The sequence below is a fragment of the Microtus oregoni genome, unplaced genomic scaffold, assembly GCF_018167655.1.
Source record: "Microtus oregoni isolate MIOR12 unplaced genomic scaffold, Mior012 000027F_ref0000203, whole genome shotgun sequence".
Taxonomy (NCBI): domain Eukaryota; kingdom Metazoa; phylum Chordata; class Mammalia; order Rodentia; family Cricetidae; genus Microtus; species Microtus oregoni.
Genome location: NW_024543086.1, coordinates 20,146,849 through 20,169,651, shown reverse-complemented (window position 1 = coordinate 20,169,651; position 22,803 = coordinate 20,146,849). Strand labels below are relative to the sequence as shown.

The 22,803-nt window shown below is 50.1% G+C and overlaps 2 protein-coding genes across 7 annotated transcripts; both read right to left on the bottom strand.

The window, feature by feature from the left end:
* Positions 1–294: 294 nt before the first annotated feature.
* Positions 295–3,750, bottom strand: Dnase1l2 (deoxyribonuclease 1 like 2). Its single transcript, XM_041676416.1, has 8 exons — positions 3,088–3,750; positions 2,707–2,865; positions 2,475–2,563; positions 2,303–2,386; positions 2,126–2,226; positions 1,933–2,045; positions 1,577–1,828; positions 295–1,280 (listed from the first exon to the last, which is right to left on the bottom strand). Exons 2-8 carry the CDS (start codon positions 2,848–2,850, stop codon positions 1,227–1,229), a joined length of 837 nt encoding a protein of 278 aa, XP_041532350.1. The 5' UTR covers positions 2,851–2,865; positions 3,088–3,750; the 3' UTR covers positions 295–1,226.
* A 140-nt stretch (positions 3,751–3,890) lies between these two features.
* Positions 3,891–15,104, bottom strand: E4f1 (E4F transcription factor 1). Of its 6 annotated transcripts, none has more exons than XM_041676410.1 (14): positions 14,929–15,104; positions 11,565–11,716; positions 9,648–9,759; positions 7,303–7,496; positions 7,095–7,215; positions 6,770–6,931; positions 6,516–6,682; positions 5,988–6,197; positions 5,487–5,595; positions 5,182–5,399; positions 4,830–5,028; positions 4,605–4,747; positions 4,478–4,540; positions 3,891–4,401 (listed from the first exon to the last, which is right to left on the bottom strand). In XM_041676410.1, the coding sequence occupies exons 1-14, from the start codon at positions 15,068–15,070 to the stop codon at positions 4,045–4,047; spliced, it is 2,349 nt and encodes a 782-aa protein (XP_041532344.1). In that variant the 5' UTR covers positions 15,071–15,104; the 3' UTR covers positions 3,891–4,044. The 6 variants fall into 6 exon arrangements, with proteins under 6 accessions (XP_041532344.1, XP_041532345.1, XP_041532346.1 ...); XM_041676411.1 differs by having other exon boundaries at positions 5,487–5,592; XM_041676412.1 differs by having other exon boundaries at positions 6,779–6,931.
* Between the last annotated feature and the right edge of the window lie 7,699 nt (positions 15,105–22,803).

Genomic DNA, 22,803 nt, shown 5'->3' with positions numbered 1-22,803 from the left:
CAACCTCTGCGTACTGGGGACCAAACCCTGGGCTTCGTGCATGCTAGGCTAGCACTGCCAACTGAGCCGTGTGCTCAGCCCAGTACTGCTTATTCAGTGCAAAGTCCTGAATCGTGCGTAGATTTTGCAAGAGCCAGACTTGTAGGCTGAGAATGAGGTTTGATTGAGCACCTACCTAGCACGTTCTGGTCCTTGGTTCAATTCCCAGAAATGCTAAAACAAACAAACAAACTTTCCTAACTCATCACAAGGGGTTTTTTCTATGTGACTCAGACCAATTTCTCTAATGCCACTAAAGATATTTTATTGACCTCCATAGACACACACAAAAATAAATACACACACACAAAGATGAGAAGTTTTAACAACCAGAAACCTCACGAGAGTCTTATGTCCACGGGACAATTTCCTGCTCCTAAAGTGATGGCCCACCCGAGCATAAACCTCCATCCTCAGGGCCTTGCCCAGGACTCCAGGGAAGAAGCTACATAAGACCATAAGACTCCTTTGAAGGGCTCAACCCAAGCACGGCGTGGGCTCTGGACAGGACTTGAGTGCCAAGCAGGTGCCTTTGTTTTGCTGTGTGGGGTTCCTCCCCAGAAAGTTCCAGAACAGCTCACACACTGGGTGGGTGCAGCCTCCCTTGCTCCTGCAGAGCAAGATAAGAACCCAGCCTCTGCTTCAGATGAGTGTGTCAGGATCCCTGAAGGGCAGAATGAGCACGGGAAGTGTTTGAAGTTTGTACAAAGGAAATAAGGACAGGGAACTGGCATGGTCTAGAAGTGACCGGTTTCCACCAGGCTGGGAAGTGGACAAGCTAAGCCATCCATTTCCTTGAGAGCAATGGAAAGAGATCTACTGGGCATTAAGACCAAGTTTTACAGCCTAGGAACCGAGGTCTCAGAAGGCACAGAGGCCTCATCCAACGTGTGGGTAATGGTAAGAGCGGCTTGTTCACTAAGCATGCAGTTAGTGCGTGCTGCTCCGGTGCTTTCCACGGGTTCTCCACAGCAGCCCTATGAGGTAGATCACGTGATGTCAGCACTCCTTACAGACAGGAAACAGGCTCCCAGTAATCCTGTAATGTGCCCATGGCCACTGTCCACACCAGCTGGCCCTGCCCTGTATTCTCAGTGGGTGGGTGGCCCGCCACCCAGTGATCCATTATGATGCTATTCCTTAGGGACAGAGTCTGCAGGTGGCATATCCTGGCCGGGCCTCAGCTGTCAGTGAGACTTGAAGGTCACTTCCACAGGAAAATGGTCGCTGATGGCAAGAGCCTGGAAGGAGAGGGGTGGAGCCTCAGCAGTTCAGCAGAGAAACATGTCCCAGCTGAGAAGGGGGATGGTAAAGTCCGGGTGGCCACCCGTGAGTCTCATGGTGCCCCCATGTGGCAAAGGAACAGAAATATACCAACGGTCCCTTCCTGGGGGACTGGCACGAAGGATCCTTGGCTATGGCTGCCTTTGTAGAGGGAACAGCAGTGTAAACTCACGGCAAGTATTTCTGTGAGCCTCTCCTGAGTGGGCTGGTGTGTCTACCGGGTCCCTCTTCATGAGCCCAACCCCACACTCACCTGCGTCTGATCTAGGCCCAGTTCCTCCTGAAAGTTATGAACAGCGGCTGACTGGGGCTTCAGGCTCCTGCGCAGGTGGGCGCCACTCACTACGATCCTATCGTAGGCACAGTCGGAGTTGCCCACTGTGGTGTCCGCACTGTCAGGGATGAGCCACTTAAACACCTCACTGCTGCGCAGGCGGATCGATACCCAGTCGTGGGCCTTGACGTACTTGCAGTCGGCATTAAAGTCGCCCAGAAACAGCATGTCCTGTGGGCAAGCACAGCGGTAAATCAGGGCGCAGTGGTCCAGACCTGAGCACACCTTTAGTATTCTGGGATGGGAGTTAGGGAGCGGGGGAGGGGGTGGCCTACATCGGTGTTCCACTTGTCAATCACATCGAGGTACACATCGTAGAGGGCATCGATCTCTGCCACTGCCTGGTGCGGTGCTGCATGCAGGGGGATCAGCACGAGCTCCTTGGCGGCTGTAGAAGGGAGGTGGGAGCATGAGATTCATGGACAGCCTGGCAGAGGCAGGTCTGGGAGAGGGCAGCATCAGCCTCACCAGAGCTAGGAGCTGAGAATTTGACCACAAAAGGTTCCCGGCTGAAGGCATCCTCTGGGTCTGGGTACTGGTATGTGCTCACAACCGACACCGCATCTTTCCTGGGAGCAGAGGACCAAGTGGTCTGCGGAGCTGGTCACCCCTGCCAGTGTCCCCTCCCGTCACCCCACCCCTCACCTGTAGACAAACAGATACATCTCCTTGTATTGGTCACGTCCAAGTGGCTTGCTGCTCACAAAACCGTACTTGTGCTTGGACACTCTGTGGAGAGATGCGCCAGTCCCTGGGTCAAGACACCAAACCAAGCTTGTGATTGTGGCTGGGGTTGTGGTGCCCGGCCCTGCCACACCTGTTAATTTGCTCCATGAGCAAGGACACTGCACTCAGGTCTGGGTCTCGTACCTCCTGCACCAGGGCGATGTCATAGCCAGCCAGGATCTGAAGGAAGAACCCACAGGTACACTGTCCCAATCAGCCTAATTGCCCAGAGCCTAGCTCCTAGTCCCATCTTGTGCCCCACCTCCCACCCCCCCGCCCCCATAACCCTCATCCCGTTCCTCTGCTACCCCACAGGGCCTCACCTGTGCTATGACACTGCCGCAGTCTGGATCTGACACTTTGCTGTCACCAAAGCTCTGAATGTTGAAGGCTCCAATACGTAGCGCTGTGGCCCCCATGGCCCCCAGTGCCCAAAGTGCTGTCAGCAACGCCCAGGGCCAACCCATGGCAAAGCAGGAAGCCTGGAGACAGGAATGTCCCAGAGTAACACCAACCCATACCAGGCCAAAGCACAGCTGTAACCAACTAGGTCTGGCGCCCACATTGCTCTGCATCCCTGCATTCTCCATGTTTCTTCAGTGTGTACGTGTGTGGGCTGGGGAGGGGGGCATATGATGACCTCTCATTCCAAGGATGGGAGGCCTCTGTTCCCACCCAGCCTCCAGCCCAGCCCCTAGACTTACCTGGGTTGTGAATAAGGTGCTATCAAAAACTCAAGGGTCCTGAGTCAGTCAGAGAGATTCAATCCAGATTAAGGGCCTCACGTGGCCCAAGATGAACTGCAGTCTTGGATACAGTAGCTCTGGTTCCAAAGCACCCACAGGTATTTGAAGCCCTAGACCAGGAAGGGGCTGGACTACAACAGGAACCGCCCCTTCCATGGGGTGGATTCCAGACCTGGCTCCCATTCCAGAGACCCGAGAGACAGGGCATATGCCAAACCAGTTCCACTTACTTAGAATCATGGCAGAAGCCCCTGGCAGCCCCCTAGAAGAATCTCAGCAGCACTACAATGAGGGACAACCATGCCCACGGCCAGCCTCACTCGTCTCCACCTCTGAAACTAGATGGCCCAGAATAAGTTGCCTTGAGTTGCAGCCCATCAGGGAAACAGGATAATGAATCAGGAGACCAGCCCTAGCCTGCTAACTTCTCCTGCAGCTTCTCCAACACCTGCCCATCACAGAGGAAAGCATCAGCTACTCAGGCTGATCCAGAGTCCTAGGTCTTTAGACCAACCCCTAGCCCCCTGCAGTCCCTGATATGACAGGTGAGAAGGAACATCTCACACCCAAGCAGGCCTGTGAAAGCTGGAGTCCGGGATCCAGCCGGGTAGGACAGCATCAAGAGGCGTCTGTCAACATGCCAGAGACACCTACGCGCCTTGAGGCGCCACCAGGGCTGCAAGCCAAGTTTGTGGCTAAAGGGTACCTATGAAGGCAGTGGTGCCAGCTAGAGGCTGCCTCAACCTTAACATCACAAGCTGCAGATTTTCATGTTTTATTGTAAAGCAAAAAACAAACAAAAACCCTACATATCCACAGTCTCTCAGCTCCTCTGGGCCTGAACTTCAGTCTTCTGAGCGGGCAGGTGTGGGCAGGCACTTGGGTCCTCACTCCACCACAGCAGAGGCTTTCAAGCTACACGATGACAGTCTGCACCTCAAGTTGACCCTCTGGTGAAGCAATGACCAGCTCTCCTCCATGCTCCAGGATCTCTATGTCCTCTGATGACACCATTGTCACAGTGGCCTGTTCAGCACTGTTTGGACCTGCACGTGCTGTAAGCACAGTGCCCTCACTGATTGCTGAAGCCAGTGTCATGGCCACTTGTTCAGTGAGACTCTCAGGAGTGGCAATGGTGATTGTGTCAGCAGCAGCTGCCTCTGAGCCCAGTGCTGCCTCCTGGTCCATGGTCACATTCTGCACAATGATCTGGTGCCCAGCACCAGCCTGGTGCACAATCTGCTGTACCACCTTCATGATGTGACTGTCCACCTGCAAGGACCACAGTTCAGCTTGAGGGACAGCTCAGCAGCCTGATGATCCTCCCTTACCTCCCCTAGACCCTCACCTCTGTCTGGGTGCCCTCGATGATCTCAGTGGCTTCACTGGTCTCTGTGTCATCTGCAGTAGCCTGGAAAGCCAATTAGGTCAGCCTGGGCTGGCCCGAGTCCCACTGCCCCCCGCCCTGTACCTACCTCAATAATGTACTCCTGGGTGTCAGCCACCACCGAGGAGAATTCCACCAGCACGGTGTGGGGGTCTTCTGCCAGCACAGTGGCAGCCGCAGAGGGGCTCTCCTCAGATACCAGCAACTCCTCCACTTCCAGCAGGCAACCCCCTGCCAACAGGGAAGCTCAGCTCAGTCAGTCAGGGACAACTGACCCCAGCCCTCACCCTCTCCTGCCACCCGTGGCTCAGACCTTTGGTGCGCAGGTGCCGGTTGAGTGTGCCGTGCTCTGCGAAGCCACGGCCACACTTGTAGCATTTGAAAGGCTTCTCGCCCGTGTGGTGCCTCACATGCCGTACCAGTGAGCCCTTCTCCCGGAAGCCTCGGCTGCAGAACTGGCACACGTGGGGCTTCTCTTCTAGGTGTGTCCGGAAGTGCACCTGCTGGGCATTCTAGGGAAACCTTTCCGTGACAGCTTGTCCTCAACCATAGCCCCCACCCCCAGGTCTAGGCTGGGAAGAAGGTGAAAGGGGACACAGCCAGACCCCCAGTTAAGACAATGGAAGGTGGGTACAAGCATAAGGATTGCAGGACCAAAGGCTTACCTTGGTTTTGTAACGCTTGCCACACTGGGGACAAGGGAAAGGCCTCTCGTCTGAGTGGACACGTCGGTGGCCCCGCACATGAGCGATGGTCTTATAAAGCTTCCCACAGTCTCCACAGCGGAAGCGGCGCTCATGCACGTGCACCTCCTGGTGTTTCTTGAGCAGGTAGGCTTTGGGGAAGGCCTTGCCACACTGTGTGCAGGTGAATGGCCTCGGCTCTGAAGCCACACTCAGCATTAGGCCATTTTCACCAGCCACAAGCCCACTAGTTGCCAGCCCACAGGCCTACTCTCCCTGCTACTCACCTATATGACCTCTCTTGTGGGCCTCCAAGGTAGCTGCTGTTGGGAAAGTCTCACTGCACTGAGGGCATGGGTGTGTCCTAGGCACCTTTGAAGCTTCACTGGCCACCTGCTGGGGGACCAGAGACCAACCACTAGCACCTCCTGTAACTACACTCGGAAGGTGCCAAACACAAGAGCCAGCCCTCTTCTCTCTTGGCCTTATGGCCTTAGGTAAAGAAATTAATAGAGAACAAAATCACAGCAGAAAGCAATGCGCTTTTCAAGCCAGGCACAGAGGTGCATGTTCCCGAGTCCAGTATTCAGCAGAACCAGGAGGATCAAAAACTGAGGCCAACAATGGCTCCATAGTAAATTTGGGACACCCTGGGTTACATTAGACTGTGTCTTAAAAGAATAAAAAAGCTAAGTGCATTAGGAGGTGGCAGCCCCTTCTACCCCCAGCATGCTAATCAGACACTGGGCGAACCTCACAGAAAGATCATGCCAGTAATGGAAACCTACTGTCTCTATCTGCTCCACTTCCAGCAGTGGCAGTTCCGGGGGTCCCTCTCCCAGGGACTGGGGACTGGACTCAGAGGGAGGGGCTGGCTCCAGAGTACTCTCCTCTCCAGCAACCCGCTCGAGGACAATGCCAGAATTCTGCATGGCCTGATGAAGCAGATTCTCACGGCTGTTCTCGCTGGAACAGGGGAGCTCCTCAGGGTCTGGGGGCTGTAAGGGAGGTAGGGGGAAAGAAGGAAGGACGGAGGCCTGTCAGGCAGCCCAGTACAGGGTACCCATTCTCACCCACGCCACATGGCAACCCCATGGTGCATTGCCAGCTGCCTGTTCTCCCTGACTAAATTCCAGCTCATTCTCCCTGGACTTCACCTCAAACCCTGGCAGCTTCCCTGCCTGCACACGCCATCTAAGGAGCTCTCCCCACAACCCAAGTGCCTCCCAGGGTAGGGTGAGCTGTAACTCCTGGACCTGCTGCAGGCAGTTTCTGAGTCCTAGCACTGTGTGATCAAAGGGCAGAGCAGCACCTACCTCAGGAGCAAGGGCCTTCATGCCCAGGGGAAGCTCCTGCATCTGAACATGGACTTCATGGATGACAGTGCCCTTGGCATCTGTAACCAGGTGAATCACAGGCGATGACTCCATGGGGTCTCCTGTCACTGATGATGTAACTGACCCCACAGTGGAGGCACTGGACCCTTTAAGGAAAAGTTCAATGAGTCCTTGAAGAGCCCGGCAGCCAATTTTGGCAACAGCTGTCCCAAGAACTCAGGCTGCCTACCCACCAAGCTGACCTGCAGGCACTTCCTCTTTGCCCACAACTGTGTCCTTGCTCATGCTGAAGCGGATCTTCTCTGTGCATGGGGTAAGAGACTTCAGGTGCCTAGTCAGCGCGCCTGACTCCCTAAAGCTCTTCCCACACTTGGCACACTTATAAGGGCGCTCATCTGTGAAAGGACAATCAGCCCTCAGTGTGGCACAGTGTCCTGTGTTTAGGGGACACAAGGCATGGAGCCCCGTCTCTTCATCCAAGGACACAGGCCAGCTGTAGGGTGCCCCCAGAGCCTGTCCACAGGCTACTTAGTGTAGCTCTGACCCCACTTCACTCACCAGTGTGCCGCCTGTGGTGCCGGATAAGCGAGCCCTTGGTCCGAAAGGAAGCACCACAGAGCTTGCACTCATGGTCCTTGCGGCTGCTGTGCGTTACCATGTGGGCCTTGAGGATGCTGCCCTGTGGGGGAGGGGCAGTAAGGCTCAAGGAACCTCACTGGACAGGAGTAGGCAGGGGAGCCAACGGGCCTTGGCCCCAGGGGCTCACCGTTTTGAAGGTCTTGTGACATAGCATGCACACGTAGCGGCCTTCCTTGTTCACCAGCAGCTTGACTTGGGCCTGCTCGCCCTCCCCAATAAGCCCAAGTTCCTGATGGTTAGGACTGCCTGGAACCTCTGCCATCTCGCCATCCCCTGGCTCTGCCTCGGCAGCCACAATGACCTCTTTGATGTGCCCACTTCCTGAGGAGAGGCAAGTTAACATAAGCCTCAAGACCTATCACTACTATAGGCCCTGCCCATGGGGATCCCTCCACAGGAGTCCACAGGAAAGCCACACAACTGTCTAGACCACACACCACCCCAGGGCCTAGAGCCTGAATCCAGTCTGCACTGAGGGAAATCTATGCAGCACCTATTAGAGGCAGCCTGACATGTGCCTGACCACGTTCGGGTCAGTAGAGCTGCCTGTAGCTCAGGGCCCCAATGTGGGCATTCTCCATAAGATATCCATCCCTAAAGCAAGAGACACGGGGGTTTTACACCCGGATCCTCGGGTAAATAGGCAGTGAACATTCTAGTTCAGCTCCCTGCGTTTTTCTGCTGGGTGGCTCCAGTTTCACCAATACAAAGAAAAGATAGATCTGGGAGCTGCCCGATCCCTGTCCAGACCTGACTGGAGAAACTGGACATCTGAGATGGCGAGAGAAAGGAAGTCAGGTTTCTGCACTTCTCACAGGATGCTTTGGAATCTGACAGTGTGCAAAGCCATACTATAAACACACTTCACATTTTCTCCTCATGAAAGCGGTGAGTGGGAACTAGCTGTGAAACCTTCCCATCCAGCTGGTCTTGTTGTGACAAGCTGTTCTCTCAAAACAGAATGAGTGAGCACCATGACTCAAACAATTAAGGGTATTTCTCACCCGTGCTCCAGCCCAGTGCTCCCAAAGGACAGAGGCCTGATGGGTGAGGAGTACAGGTGCACTGGCCCAAGAGGAAACACGTCTGCTAGGCCAGATGCCAAGAGCCTAGTGCTGATACAGCCACTCCATGCAGCCCTCACCACCTTTTCTTACCCAGGTCACCAGAAATGCTGGTGACCCTGACTCCTCTCCCCTTGGGGTGCCTACAAAAGGTACAGGAGAAGCAGAGGGTCCCTGAAGTAAGGACTGCTGTGCTAAACAAAAGCTTGAATACTGGGAGTGGGCGGGAAAGGACCCAGCTGGCAGAGCCTGATTATACAACAGAACCCAGTGAACTTGTTTTCCCAAATAACACCTCCCACTACAGAAACTAAACTCTGTGTCAGAGCAGGAGCAGGGCCCCACCCCCACATGACAACATTCCTAAGTCTGATTGTCAAGGAGTGAGTTTCCTGTTGCAGGAACATTGAGAAAGGCATTGGAAAGCCAGACAGGTGTCCAGGTGCCTCACTGGGAAGGGTAATGTACTTAGAGGCTCCCTTCCCAAGCCCCAGGTTGGCTTTGTCAACAGATCCTTCCTCTTCCTGTCCCAATTGATTCTCATAGCTTCTCAAGGTCAAGTTCTACCCATGGTCCCAATTCTTTCCTGTCCAACTGCCCGTTCACTCATCTGCCTTAGTCCCTGCAGAGCCATGATCGTTCCTTTCCCAACATCAACCACACTGGACTCAGCCCCATTACCCTTTTGAACACTCAGCCACTCATCCCTTTCCTGAACTCGGTCCTTGGCTCTTTCACCTGCTCAAGCCCAGAATGCCCTTTGAATGCTCCCTGCATAGCCAGCAGTCTCCAATTAAGGAGCACTTGACCCAGCTTGGGCTTCTTAGTAGCCCCCCTTCCCACTGCACACCAGTGAGTACTTAAATTGAAAGCATTAGCCATCAAAGAGGCTTGGCGTTATATGCTCATAAAAGCCCATCAAGAATCAGGGCAAGGATCCATGCCAGTGTAAACAAGCAAGCAAAGGGATGAAAACCAAGGTCAAGCAACAAGTCAGGGCCAGCCAAGACATCTGCCACAGCCTGTCCACCTACTGATCCTACAAAGGCAACTGCTGGGACAAGGGACCATGTGGTGTACACTGATAGGGGCTGCCTAGGGGCAGGAAGGTCGAATTGGGGTGGCAGGGATGTGGAGAAGATGCTGAGGACAGGGCCAGAAACAGCCTGCGACAGCACGTAAGAGGGAGAAGTTCATTGTGGTGCATAGACTGAACATTCCCAAATGCCCCCAATACTCCAGGGCAGTAAGGAAGGTCCAGGCTCACACAAGGCTTGGGCCCCTCTGCGGAGAGGACAGGCCTTGCTCTTGGGAGATTGGAAGATGTGAGCAGTGAAGACCCTCCAGCCCTGACTATAATCAAGTCAATGACTCAGAGCTGAGGGTGACCCATGGACAATCAGCTTACCAACAAGGTCAGGAGCATGGCTGATGTCTGCTGCCAGAGAGGTGGCCTCCACCACGATGTGGGCCACAGTTATGGGCTCCTCTGGACCTCCCTCCGCTGCAGTTGGCACCACCTATCAATGGGGTCAAAAGACAAATGAATTCCAGATTTACAGATAACTTTCCTCTGTGGAAGAGGGGAACTTGGGAAACTTCCACAAACTGCAGGAAGGTGGTGGGGCTCTTCTCTCGAAGGAACATGGCTCTAAGCCTGACTCCCAGCCTGGGCCGAGTCATGATCAGTCCCGTCAGACTAATACCGCTGACCACCATAGCCTGGACACAGATCAAGAGCATATACAGCAAGGGACTCCTAGAAGGCATGAAGCCGTACTAGCTGTAGGAGTGAAGGAGCCCATGCACAGCCCAGCCAGGTGTTAGAAGGAAGGACCCAGGGCTGTGGACAGACCTTCGTGGAGTGTGCTCAGTGAGGGGAAAGTACTGAGTGCAAGGCTGAAAAGTTAATCCCTTTCCATGTCACCTGACCCCATTCCCTCCCTGCTGATAGCCTGAGGCCACTGAGGTTTCCTTAGAGCAGTGGGCCTCTAATACGGTCCCTCATGTTGTGTGACCCCCAACCATGATTTATGTTCTTGCTACTTCATGACTGTAATTTTGTTATTGTTATGAATCATAATGTAAATACCTGTTTTCTTTTTTCTTTCTTTTAAATATTTATTTATTTATTATGTATACAATATTCTGTCTGTGTGTGTCTGCAGGCCAGAAGAGGGCACCAGATCTCATTACAGGTGGTTGTGAGCCACCATGTGGTTGCTGGGAATTGAACTCAGGACCTTTGGAAGAGCAGGCAATGCTTTTAATCACTGAGTCATCTCTCCAGCCCCAATATCTGTGTTTTCTGATGGTCTTAGGCGACCCCTGTAAAAAGAGGTCACCAGCCATAGTTTGAGAACTACAGTCTTGGAGGTTTCCCTTCTCTTGAGCAAAGGCACTAGAAACAGAACCTTTGTGCAGGTTAAGTAAACATTCCACTACTCAGCTATATTCCTAGGCCTCTTTCCATTAATAAAGATATAAAAGATGTCATTATTTTTATGTATATGAGTGTTTTGCTTGTATGTATGTATGTATGTATGTATGTATATCACATGCATGCCTAGCACCCACAGAGGTCAGGAAAAGGGCATCAGAATCTCCAGAACTGTAGGAACAGATGGTTATGAGCTACCATACAAGTGCTAGGAACTGAACCCGAGTCCTCTACAAGAGCAACAAGTGCCCTTAACCACTGAGCCATCTCTCCAGCCTCCTTTAAAATGTTATTTTTAGTCTAAGTCATCTAAGGTAGCCTCAGACTTACTTATATTGTAGCCCAAACTGGCCTTGAACTTCAAATCCTTCTGCCTTAGCTTCCCCTGCAGCTGGGATTACAGACCTGTATTAAGAAGCCTGGCCATAGCCTCTTCTTAATTCTACCCACTGACTCATGGGAATGCTGTCTATATAACAGCATTTAGTAAGACTATGTCAGTACATCCCCAGACATCACTAGAATTCAATCAAGTGGGCTAACTTTATATAGGTCCCAGGACCCAGTAGGCCCTACTTGAAGATGTATACAGGACAGGAGATAAGGCTACCATGATCTCTTAAGCTAAGATACCCTTCACACAGAAGAAAGGAAGGATCCCCGCCCCCAATCTATGTAGGCTGCTGAGGTTGAGCTACGCCAGGTCATCCAAAGCACCACTCCACTCATGGTGGTACGACTTGGTCTTTCTTTACCCGCAGCCATGTCTGACTTCTAACTGGTTACATGTCATAAACCTAAACATAAAGTTCAGGGTGCTCAAGATACTGTTTCTTCTTCCTTCTGGGAGATGAGCCAAACTAGAGCAGTGTGGAAGGGGCTTACCTCCTGGCCCAGCAGTGCAGTGGCAGGAGGGGTGGTAGGCAGGGCCTCTTGAGGGGTCCGGTGGCAGGTCTTCTGAATCTTGTGCTGGACAAAGTCCTCCAAGGCAGTGAATTCCACCTGGCAGCGGCCGCATCTGTGCACGTCATCCTCATCTGCAATGAGTCCAATGTCAGGGGGACTGGAGGCAGTCAGGGCCTCATCCCGCGTCCTTCAAGGCTGAGACAAGAGATACCCAAAGATGGCACCAAAACCAGAGCTGATCTGTCTACTCGTCCCAGAGCTGCTGAGGATATCCTGGAGTACATCCAGGGCTGGGGAACACTAAGGTCTAACCTCATATTTGAGAGGTCTACAGAAGCAAGGCCTATTAGGGAGACCAGTATTTTCCACAAGTTACCCTGACCGCAAATTTATCCTGCAAGGACAAAATGAAGCTGTCATATCCAAAGTCTCTGCACCATAGAGCTGGGGAGAGAGGCTGGGAGACATAGGAGCTCACCTAAGCAAGTTTGGGGACAGCAGAGACCTAGATTTAAGATTACTGGAGAGCTAGGGAAGAGCTCAGTGGTAGAATATTTGCCTAACATGCAGTAGACCCCAGAATTTGAAAGAAAAAAAAATCTAGGGCTGCTGGTGATTTCCTGTGAGGCATCTCAATTTCCACATCTTGAGAAGGATAAATAGGCTGATCAGTTATGTATCCATCTGAGCACTGCAGGGGCTGGAAGGTGGACGTTCGCAGAGCTCTGGCTAATACACCAGGTTCTGAAAACTAGCAGGAGCTGTCACTCATCAATCTCACTACTTTATGCATCTGTGTATATGGTGCTGAAAATGGGCCTTGAACATGCTAAGCAAACGTTTACCAGAGAGACACACCCACACCGTGACCACTCTTCTCTCTCTTATATAATGTTACATTGGTCCCCACTGGGTACCAACCCTGCTCCAGAGTATACTCCAAAGATAAAGCAGTCCAAAGCAGATACTGGACTTTACACATCCCAGATACTGCATCTGGGTCCCTCACCATCATTGCATCCACTCCTGGACCTGCAGGAGTTACATAATAAGCATGTGAGAATTGCTTTTTCTATTGTTTTTCTTTTTCCTTCTGTCTCTCTGTGTGTCTCTCTTTGAGACAGGGTCTTTCTACATAGCCCTGACTGTCCTGGAACTCACTATTTAAAACTGGGCTGGCTTCGAACTCGGAGAGATCCACCTGCCTCTGCCTCCCTGGTGCTGGTGTGCACCACCACTAGCAGCCATTTTTTCTTTTAGATTTGTTTATTCTTACTTCAAGTGTGGGTGTTTGGCCTGCGTGGATGTCTGTGCACCACAGGTGTGTCACCACCACCCAGGTGCAACAAGGACTCTTAACACTGAGCCTTCCTTTCAGCTCAGTAACTAAGAATTTAAGCAAATCATTCCAGCACCCTGGGGAAAGGTATGACTAAGTCCAACCTAAGAAAATTATTAAGGTTCAAGGTCATTCAGCTGAACCAACCAGACTAGTTTCCAGAACAATCTACTAGTTTCCACTATCTTACACTCAGTCCCAGATTAAAGCCAAACCTAGCCTGGTACAAGGGAGGAGTAAACTCAATGAAAAATTAACAATCAAATAAAAGGGCAAACCCAAGCTATGACAGGCACACAGGCCACCTGAAAGAGGGTGGTGCCCTCCACATAGCTCACAGTCACAAAGCAAGCACTGAAGTTCCTACCATCTCTTACCCCTCTTATTTACAGTTTGACTCAGCACCAAGACATTGCTACTGGCCAGGCAGTGGTGACACATGCCTTTTATTCCTGCGCTCAGGAGGCAAAGGCCGTAGGATCTCTGTGAGGCCACCTGATCTTACATAGTGAGTTCCAAGACAGCCAAGGCTACAGGGAAACCCTGTCTCGAATGATTAAATAAATAAATAAATAGCCACTGAACCAGAAAAGGACACACCTATCCCATCTCACAATGAGAAAAGGCCATAACCTGAGTCGTTCTCAACATGTGGGTCGCCACCGCTCTGGTGGTGAGCTATCAGATATTACATTACAATTCATAACAGTAGCAAAATTACGATTGTGAAGTAGCAACAAAATACTGTGTTTGCTTGTTTTTGGAGATGTCTCCTCTGTGTAGCCTCTGCTGTCCTGGAACTCCCTCTGTAGACCAGGCTGGTCTCGAATTCAGAGATCTGCCTGCCTCTGCCTTCCGAGTGCTGAGATCAAAGGCGTGCGCCACCACTGCCCGGCACAAGGACATAATCTTATGGTAGGGATCACCACAACATAAGGAACTGTATTAAAAGGTTGCAGCATTACATAGGTTGAGAACCACTGCCATAAACCCAAGAATCGATAAGCCAGGTGTGGTGGTAAATGCCATTAATACCACCCAGCGCTGGGGAGGCAGAGGATCTCTGAGTTCAAGGCCAGACTGGTCTACACGTAATGAGTCCCTTGTAATGAGTCCCAGGACAGCAACGCCTCTACGTAGTGAGCTCCTGTCTCAAACAAACAAAAACAAAAAACCCAGAATCTCTAAAGAGATCCCTGAGACCATAACGGCCCCTCTCCAAGCTGGTATACGGAAGAAACCCGATTACAGTGAGACTGAACACCCTTAGGACGGTATTTCTTGCCAAACCACTTCCTGTCGCATCTACAGCTTGGTGGAACTAACTCAGAGCAGACACCTGAACCATCTCTGAAAGATACCAGTATCCAGAGAAGTAATCCTTAGTGTACCCAACACAGCCTTCGGCATACAGACAAGCTTTTAGCTCTTCCCCGTCCTCTTAGGGGAAATTAAAGGGCGCCAATCTGATCCTTGACAGGAACAAGATGAGTGACCCAACCATTTTACAATCCTTGAACCTCAATTATCTCCATCTCTGAAGTGAAGAGTGGTAATAATAGTTCGCCTTTCGGGGTTACGGAATGGTAAAAGCCGAGAAGGCGGGAGTGTGCTGCACATTCCTGGAGTCGTTGCTCCACCCCGGAGAGAAGACCCAGGTCCTCAGTGGGGCGGTGCCGCCTCCCCACGTCAGGTCCCTGATCCCTTTCTGGCAGGGCCCTGCGGCCCCGCCCTCAGTCTCCTGCTCCTCCCGGGCCAAGCAAGGCCCCAGCGGCAAAGGAGGGGACGCTGGAGCTAGGGCTGGGGATCGCTGAAGAGGTGCGAGCGACGTTTGTTAGGTCTACTCCAGGGGGCTGGAGAAATGGGCGCCCTATGAACCCCTGCATCCGGGCCCGGCAGGCTGGGGGTGGTCCGCAGGGAAGCCCGTGAGAGTTGTGAAGGTTTGCAGATGGCGAGTCTGCACCTCGCAGCCCGGGCCGCGCCAGGCTCCTGCAGCCTCGTTACCTTCCTCGCTGAAGGGCGCTGGGAGGCCAAGGAAGCCGCCGGAGGACAAGGCTACCGCCGCCGCAACCCCGCCCTCGCCCGCTTCACGCCCGGCTTCGGCCCGGGCTTCTGCCGTATGAGCGGCCGTCACCCGCACTGCCATCGCGCCCTCCAAGTCGCAACGCGCCGCAGGAAGATGGCGGATTTACGACCATGTCGTCATAACAACGGGCCGAACCGAGGGCGGCGTGGAGTACAGGCAGGGGGCGGGACCAGAATGAGTTTGACGGACAGGCAAAGGGGGCGGGGCCTCGGGTTGTGGCTGTAGAAGCGGAGTCTAGCTCTCAGAGCGGCGAGAGTGGAACTTTATCGAGGGCGGAAATGGGCGTGGCTTGTGTTCCGTTGGCTGGACCTAACTGGGGGTTAGCTACCCTTGGACTAAAGAATCCCAACTCTCCCCCTCTCTTTTTTAAATGTATATGGATATTTTGTCTGCATGTATGTTTGTGCACTATGTGCATACCTGGCGCCCGCGAAGGCCAGAGGAGGGTGTTTGATCTCCTGGAACTGGAGTTATATGTAGGTGTTGAGAATTGAACCTAGGTCCTCTGGCTTAGAGCCGGTGCGTTCTTAGCCACCGTGCAGTATCTCCACCCCGGAGAATCTGAACTCTTTAGGGTTCAGATCCTGGGCTCGGACCAGGGTTGAATTCCCAAGATAGTGGGAGACAGTTCGTATGCCCCTTTCCAGAGACTTTTATTTTCATTTCGTTTTTAGGTTTTGAGAAGTACACATACAAATGACCATTTGTGACAGTACACAGACAGTGTTGAACACTCATCCCCAAAATTTAGTCCCAAGTTGGTTAGTTGATTGGTTGATTGGTTTTGAAACAGGGTCGGACTTTGTAGTTCACAGTGGCCTGTAACTCAGAGCTGTAAATATGCAGATTTAATTCCAGGACATTTCTGTCCTCAAAACCTGTACTGAGTCTGTAGCTCAGTTGGTGGATGGCTCACTTACCATGCACAATATGCTGGCTTCAATACTTCACACTGCATAAAAACAAGCAGAGTGGCTCAGGCCTTTAATTCCAGCATTTGGGGGAAGTGGAGGCAAGATCAGAAGTTCACAATCATCCTTGGCTAAGTAGGGAGTTCAAGACCAACTTGGCACACATGAGAATGTCTCAAATAATTAATAAAAGTACTAATATTACATTGTATAAACAATGGGTTTATATTTCATTCATCATACTTGACCTGCTTATATCTTTTTTTTTTTTTTTTGAGACAGGGTTTCTCTGTATAACAGCCCTGGCTGTCCTGGAACTCTCATTGTAGACCAGGCTGGCCTTGAACTCAGAGATCTGCCTGCCTCTGCCTCCCCAGTGCTGGGATTAAATGTGTGAACCACAAGCACCCTGCGACTTTCTTATCTTTTTGGCTATTATGAATTGCTCTGAACATTCTTTTTTTTTAATATTTATTTATTTATTTATTTATTATGAATACAATATTCTGTTTGTGTGTATGCTAGCAGACCAGAAGAGGGCACCAGGCCCCATTACAGATGGTTGTGAGCCACCATGTGGTTGCTGGGAATTGAACTCGGGACCTTTGAAGAGCAGGCAATGCTCTTAACCTCTGAGCCATCTCTCCAGCCCATGCTCTGAACATTCTTATATAAGTTCCTTTTAAGCCGGGCGATGGTGGCGCACGCCTTTAATCCCAGCACTCGGGAGGCAGAAGCAGGCGGATCTCTGTGAGTTCGAGACCAGCCTGGTCTACAGAGCTAGTTCCAGGACAGGCTCCAAAGCCACAGAGAAACCCTGTCTCGAAAAACCAAAAAAAAAAAAAAGTTCCTTTTATAATTTTGGTTTTTTTTTTCAGGTTCCTTTTGTTTTTGTAAGATGATACTTAAGTAGCTTCTTGAAACTATTTTGTTGGATTAATCCTCTTGGGTTAGCAGTCCTTGGGCTGGTGAGATACCTTCTATCTGCCACACGCCTAAGAACCCGAGTTTGAGCCCCTGGACCAACAAAGAAGAAGTTGGCTTCTGAATTTCACATGCACCCTGTAGCATATAAACACAAATATAAATACAAATATACAATGCTCTCGCATACACACACACACACACACACACAAATACAATGTAAGTCTTGTTTTAAGATACCATTTATCAGATGACTCATTAGGTAAAATCACTTCCCTCCCAGACTGATGATCTGGATTCAGTCCCTGGGACCCATGTGACAGAAGGAGAACCAGCACCCACAGCTGTCCATCATGACACTCAGGCCCACACATGCATGCACACACACAAGTAAGTAACACATAAGTAAACCAATGTGATTCTTAAGATGCTCCAGGTGGTGGTGATGCACACTTTTAATCCCATCACTCGGGAGGCAGAGCAAACACCACGTGGTAGAACAGAGATTAATAAAAATAAGTCAATTTAAGTTATAAGACCTAGCTAGAAACAAGCCTAAGCTATCGGCTAAGCTTTCATAATTAATAAGAAGTCTCCATATGATTATTTGGGAGCTGGCTAGTGGAAAGTCTGCTTACAGAGATGGCGCAGGGTCTATTCTTCCGGAGGACAGGGATTTGAATCACAGAATCCACATGGCATCTAATGACCATCTGTAACTCCAATTCCATGGGATCTGATGCCCTCTTCTGGCCTCTCCAGGGACGAGGCATACGTGATACAGAGACATATATGCAGAAAAAACACTTATACACATAAAATAAAAATAACTAAATATGCCAGGCGGTGGTCATGCCTTTAACCCCAGCACTTAGGAGGCAGAGGCAGGCAGATCTCAGTGAGTTTAGGGCCAGCCTGGTCTACAAAACAAGTTCCAGTAGAGAAAACCTGTCTCAAAAAAAAAAAAAAAAAAAAAAAAAAACCACCTAAATATTTAAACCAGGCTGGCTTCAAATTCTCAAGAGATTCATGATGTATCTGCTTCTGAGTGGTAGGTTTTAAAGGCATGAGCCATTATGCCTGGCCTGGTAAATTTATTTTATTGAGATAAAAATGAATTAACATATGTGTGTGTTTGTGTGTGTGTATGTGTGTTGTATTTTGAGACAGGTTTTCTCTATGCAGCCTTGGCTGCCCTGGAGCCCACTCTGTAGACCAGACTGGCCTCAAACTCAGAGATCCACCTGCCTCTATTTCCCAATTGCTGGGATTTAAGGAATGTGTCACACACACCCCACCCCAATGAATAACAAGTATCTTAACATAGCAAAGGAAAGTGCAGCAAACATATTCTAGGACTGGAGAGATGGCTCAGATGTTAAGAGCAGTGGCTGCTCTTCCAGAGGTCCTGAGTTCAATTCCCAGCAACCACATGGTGGTTCACAACCACCTGTAATGAGATCTGGTGCCCTCTTATGGCCTGCAGGCAAACATGCAAGCAGAATACTGTGTACATAATAAATAAATAAATAAATAAAATTGTTTTTTTAAAAAAGGGAGAGATGATCAATACCTTTAACTCTTTATTTTTTTTAAAGATTTATTTAGTTATTATGTATACAACATTCTGCCTTGATGTATGCCCGCACGCCAGAGCAGGGCGCTAGATCTCAGTACAGATGGTTGTGAGCCACCATGTGGTTCCTGGGAATTGAACTCGGGACCTCTGGAAGAACAGTCAGTACTCTTAACCTCTGAGCCATCTCTCCAGCCCCCCTTTAACTCTTTAAAATAACTTTATTTTTATTTATTTTTTAAAGATTTTATTAATTTATTTATTATGTATACAACATTCTGCCTCCATGTATGCCTGCAGAAGAGGGCGCCAGATCTCATTACAGATGGCTGTGAGCCACCATGTGGTTGCTGGGAATTGAACTCAGAACCTCTGGAAGAGCAGCCAGTGCTCTTAACCACTGAGCCATCTCTCCAGCCCTATTGATTTATTTATTATTGTATGATTGCTTTGCACCATATGCATACCTGATGCCCAAGGAGGTGATAAACTTCCATGTGGGTACAGGGAGTCAAAGTTCTAAGAAAAGAAATAATCTTATCAGCTATGGAAATTTTTGTTCAGGAGGTAATCCATTGTCTCCATCCTATCCTATCTTCAAGGTGAAAGAGAGCGAGCTGCGGGCACTTACACGTGTGGATGAGCGTCGGGTACGTACACACGTGGGTGAGCGAACTGCAGGTACATACACGTGTGAGCGAGTTGCTGGCACATACGCATGTGGGTGAGCGAGCCGTGGGCACATATGCATGTGGGTGAGTGAGCCGTGGGCACGTACACGTGGGTGAGCGAGCCATGGGCACATACACATGTGGGTGAGCGAGCCGCGGGCACATACGCATGTGGGTGAGCTGTGGGCACGTACACGTGGGTGAGCGAGCCATTGGCACATACGCATGTGGGTGAGCCGTGGGCACGTACACGTGGGTGAGCGAACTGCAGGTACATACATGTGGGTGAGCGGCGGGCACATACACGTGTGAGCGAGTTGCTGGCACATACGCATGTGGGTGAGCGAGCCGTGGGCACATACGCATGTGGGTGAGCTGTGGGCACGTACACGTGGGTGAGCGAGCCATGGGCACATACACATGTGGGTGAGTGAGCCACGGGCACATACGCATGTGGGTGAGCCATGGCAACGGTACACACGGGTGAGCGAGCCATGGGCACATACGCATGTGGGTGTGGTTTTGGAAGCCAGAGGGGTCAGATGGCTTTCCCGTCGGCTCTTCACCTTATTCCCTCGGGACAAAAATCCCTCACTGAATCTAGCCCTCACCATATTTTGGCTATGCTAGCAACTAGAAAGCCCCAGTGATCCCGTCTCTACCTCTTCCGCTGGCACTGGATTTAAGGTATATACGGGCATGCTCAGTTTAGTTCTTTACAAACGTGTATCCTCCTGCTTGAAAAGCAAGTCTGCTTTTTCTGCTTGTTGGGTTTTTGTTTTGGACATAAGGTTTCATTGTGTAGCCCTGGCTGTCCTGGAACTAACTCTGTAGACCAGACTCAAACTCACAGAGATGCCCCTGCATCTGCCTCCTGAGTACTAGGATAAAAGGCGTGTACCACCACTGCCCAGCTGCAAGTCTTCTTACCCAATAAGCCATCTCTCCAGCCCCATCATCATTATTTTGAAGATGAAAAGCCTAAAGTACAAAACTGTCAGGATACCTGTCCCAGGTCTGCTCTCAGGGCTCTAATCCAGGCTGGGAATTCAGGGGACTCTGCTAACTTAAGTGATTCCCAGTAACCAGGAGGATGCAGGCTGAGATCCTGGTAGATCACCAGTCTCCCCGAAAGCTGACCCAGACACAGGACCAGAAGAGCAATGGGTTCCTCAGCAGGAAGCAGGCAGTTTTGTCCTCGGAAGGGCACTGAGCAAAGGTTGTTTCCAAGTTGTGATGTCAACGTGGGAGACTGAGACTTGGAACCTTTGGCTTGGTATGAACCAAGATGTTTAAGAAACAGCTAAGGGCCGGGTGGTGGTAGTGGCACACGCCCTTAATCCCAGCACTTGGGAGGCAGAGACAGATGGCTCAGAGGTTAACAGCACTGGATGCTCTTCCAGAGGTCCTGAGTTTAAGTTCCAGAAAGCACATGGAGGTTCACAACCATCTGTAACAAACTCTGGTGCCCTCTTCTGGTGTGAAGGCAGAACACTGTATATATAGTAAATAAAAAATTAAATTAAAAGAGAAAGGAATGAAAGGAGGAAGGTAGAAAGAGTTACGGTTATCCCCACTCAGGATAGAATTGGTGGAACTGCCTTCTGCTGACAAATCACTCACCGTTGCTGTTTTATCAGAGAATGTGTATTTTGGAAGGATCTCTGCCTGCCACCAGGATTTCAGGGCATAGCCAAAGGAGGAACTGAGCTCAGGAAGTTATGGGCTCTAGATAGATCTATGTGATAAGGGCAGATGAGGGAAGTAGTAGGTTGGGCTGGGTTTATATGTTTTGTTTAGTTATTGGTAGGGTGGGTTTTTGTTTGTTTGGTTGGTTGGGTTTTTTGGTTTGGTTTGGTTTTTTTATTTTTTTTTTATTTTTTTTAAATATTTATTTATTTATTTATTATGTATACAATATTCTGTCTGTATGCCTGAAGGCCAGAAGAGGGCACCAGACCTCTTTACAGATGGTTGTGAGCCACCATGTGGTTGCTGGGAATTGAACTCAGGACCTTTGGCAGAGCAGGCAATGCTCTTAACCACTGAGCCATCTCTCCAGCCCCTGGTTTGGTTTTTTTAGCACAAGACTCTCATGGAAGAGATGAGCCGAGAATTCTGGAATACTTCCTCAAAGATGTACTGAAGAGTTAAAGAAAAAGCCAGTGTCCAGGAAATAGAAGAGAGAAGACTGTCCAGGGAGAGAGTGAGTGGGGCATAGCGGTGCCCACCTATAATTCCAGCACTTGGGAGCTGACCAGAGGATCACTGTGAATTTGAAACTACAAAATAATGAGTTTACATACGAAACCCCTATCTCACAAAAGAAACAAAAAACTGGGGGGGGGGGGTCATCAAAATAAAACCCAAAGGGAGATGACTTGGGAGTAACAAAACATGAACAGGTAGAAGAGACAGAGAATCTGCTGGGTGGACTCTAAGGCAGACCAGGATTCCTGCTAGGGCTCTCCCTGAAGGTCAGAGTGTCCTGAGCCCCTGCAGTTCAGGCCTCGGTCACTACAGGAGTCCCTGCAGTTAGTGGGCAGTAAACAGACTCCCTCACCCAGATGGCCTCTTGCTGGACAAGTGTTGATGACCCATGGTCATAGACAGGAACTCACAAGTCCTCCTTATTAACTTCTCTGGAGGGGTTGAGACAGGGTTTATTTAGCACCTAGAACTCGCTCTGTAGACCAGGCTGGCCCTGAGGTTACAGACAGTCACCTGCCTCTGCCTCCCTAGTACTGGGATCAAAGGCGTGCGACACCACAGTTTTTATTTATTTGCTTATTTTTTTAGAGACAGGGTTTCTCTGTGTAACAGCCCTGGCTGTCCTGGAACTCAACTTTGTAGACCAGGCCGGCCTTGAACTCAGAGATCTGCTTCTGCCTCCCAGCCTCCCAAGTGCTAGGATTTAAAGGTGTGTGCCACCACGCCCAGCCTTTTTAATTTTTTAAATTGAATTTTTCTTTCCAGAGAGAACACAGATTAAGGAAAAAACATGAAAACTCCTGAGAGTGGGAGGTTACAAGGAAGGAGGAACTGTTCTTTTAAATTTTGAGATATGATCTTGATAAATTGTTTTGGCTGCCCTCAATCTCCTAGGTTTGGCCTGGCTTCAGCTGTACCTTACATAACTAACCCATGCAGAGGAACTGTGAGGTGGTGTCCCTGCCCCCACAAGGTCTTAGGATTCTGAAGCTGCCCTTGAACTCCCTTGGTAAATGATGACCTTGAAGTTAGTTTGGTTTTTTTTTTTTAATTTATTAGAGCTTTGCTGCCTGTGTGTGAAAATATATCACTTGTGTTCCTGGAGTTGCAGACACTGTTGAGCCACCATATGGATGCTGGGAACTGAACTTGGGTCCACAAGAGCAACAAGTGTTTTTAACCACTAAGCCATCTTTCTGGCCCTTCTGCTCTTCCTGCCTCCACTTTTCAAGTTCTGGTATTATAGGTATGTACCACCATAATATATACCATATAAAGGTATGTACCACCATAATATATACCATATATAGGTATGTGCCACCATAATATATACCATATATAGTATGTACCACCATAATATATATACCATATAAAGGTATGTACCACCATGCCCTGTTTTTTGCTGGGGATGGAGCTCATCCTGTCATGCTAGGCAGGCACTCTACCACTGAACTATAGCCTCAGCCTCTATTGTTTTAAAACAAGGTTTCACTCTGTAGC

Coding starts and splice junctions, on each gene's coding strand:
- Dnase1l2 (XM_041676416.1), bottom strand. CDS start 2,850: ATGGGTTGGCCCTGGGCGTTGCTGACAGCACTTTGGGCACTGGGGGCC. Junction 2,387..2,474: donor CTCATGGAGCAAATTAACAG/GTGTGGCAGGGC, acceptor ATCTCTCCACAG/AGTGTCCAAGCACAAGTACG. Junction 1,829..1,932: donor TTGACAAGTGGAACACCGAT/GTAGGCCACCCC, acceptor GCTTGCCCACAG/GACATGCTGTTTCTGGGCGA.
- E4f1 (XM_041676410.1), bottom strand. CDS start 15,070: ATGGCAGTGCGGGTGACGGCCGCTCATACGGCAGAAGCCCGGGCCGAA. Junction 6,198..6,515: donor TGAAGGCCCTTGCTCCTGAG/GTAGGTGCTGCT, acceptor CCTCCCTTACAG/CCCCCAGACCCTGAGGAGCT. Junction 5,596..5,987: donor AAGTGGAGCAGATAGAGACA/GTAGGTTTCCAT, acceptor CTGGTCCCCCAG/CAGGTGGCCAGTGAAGCTTC.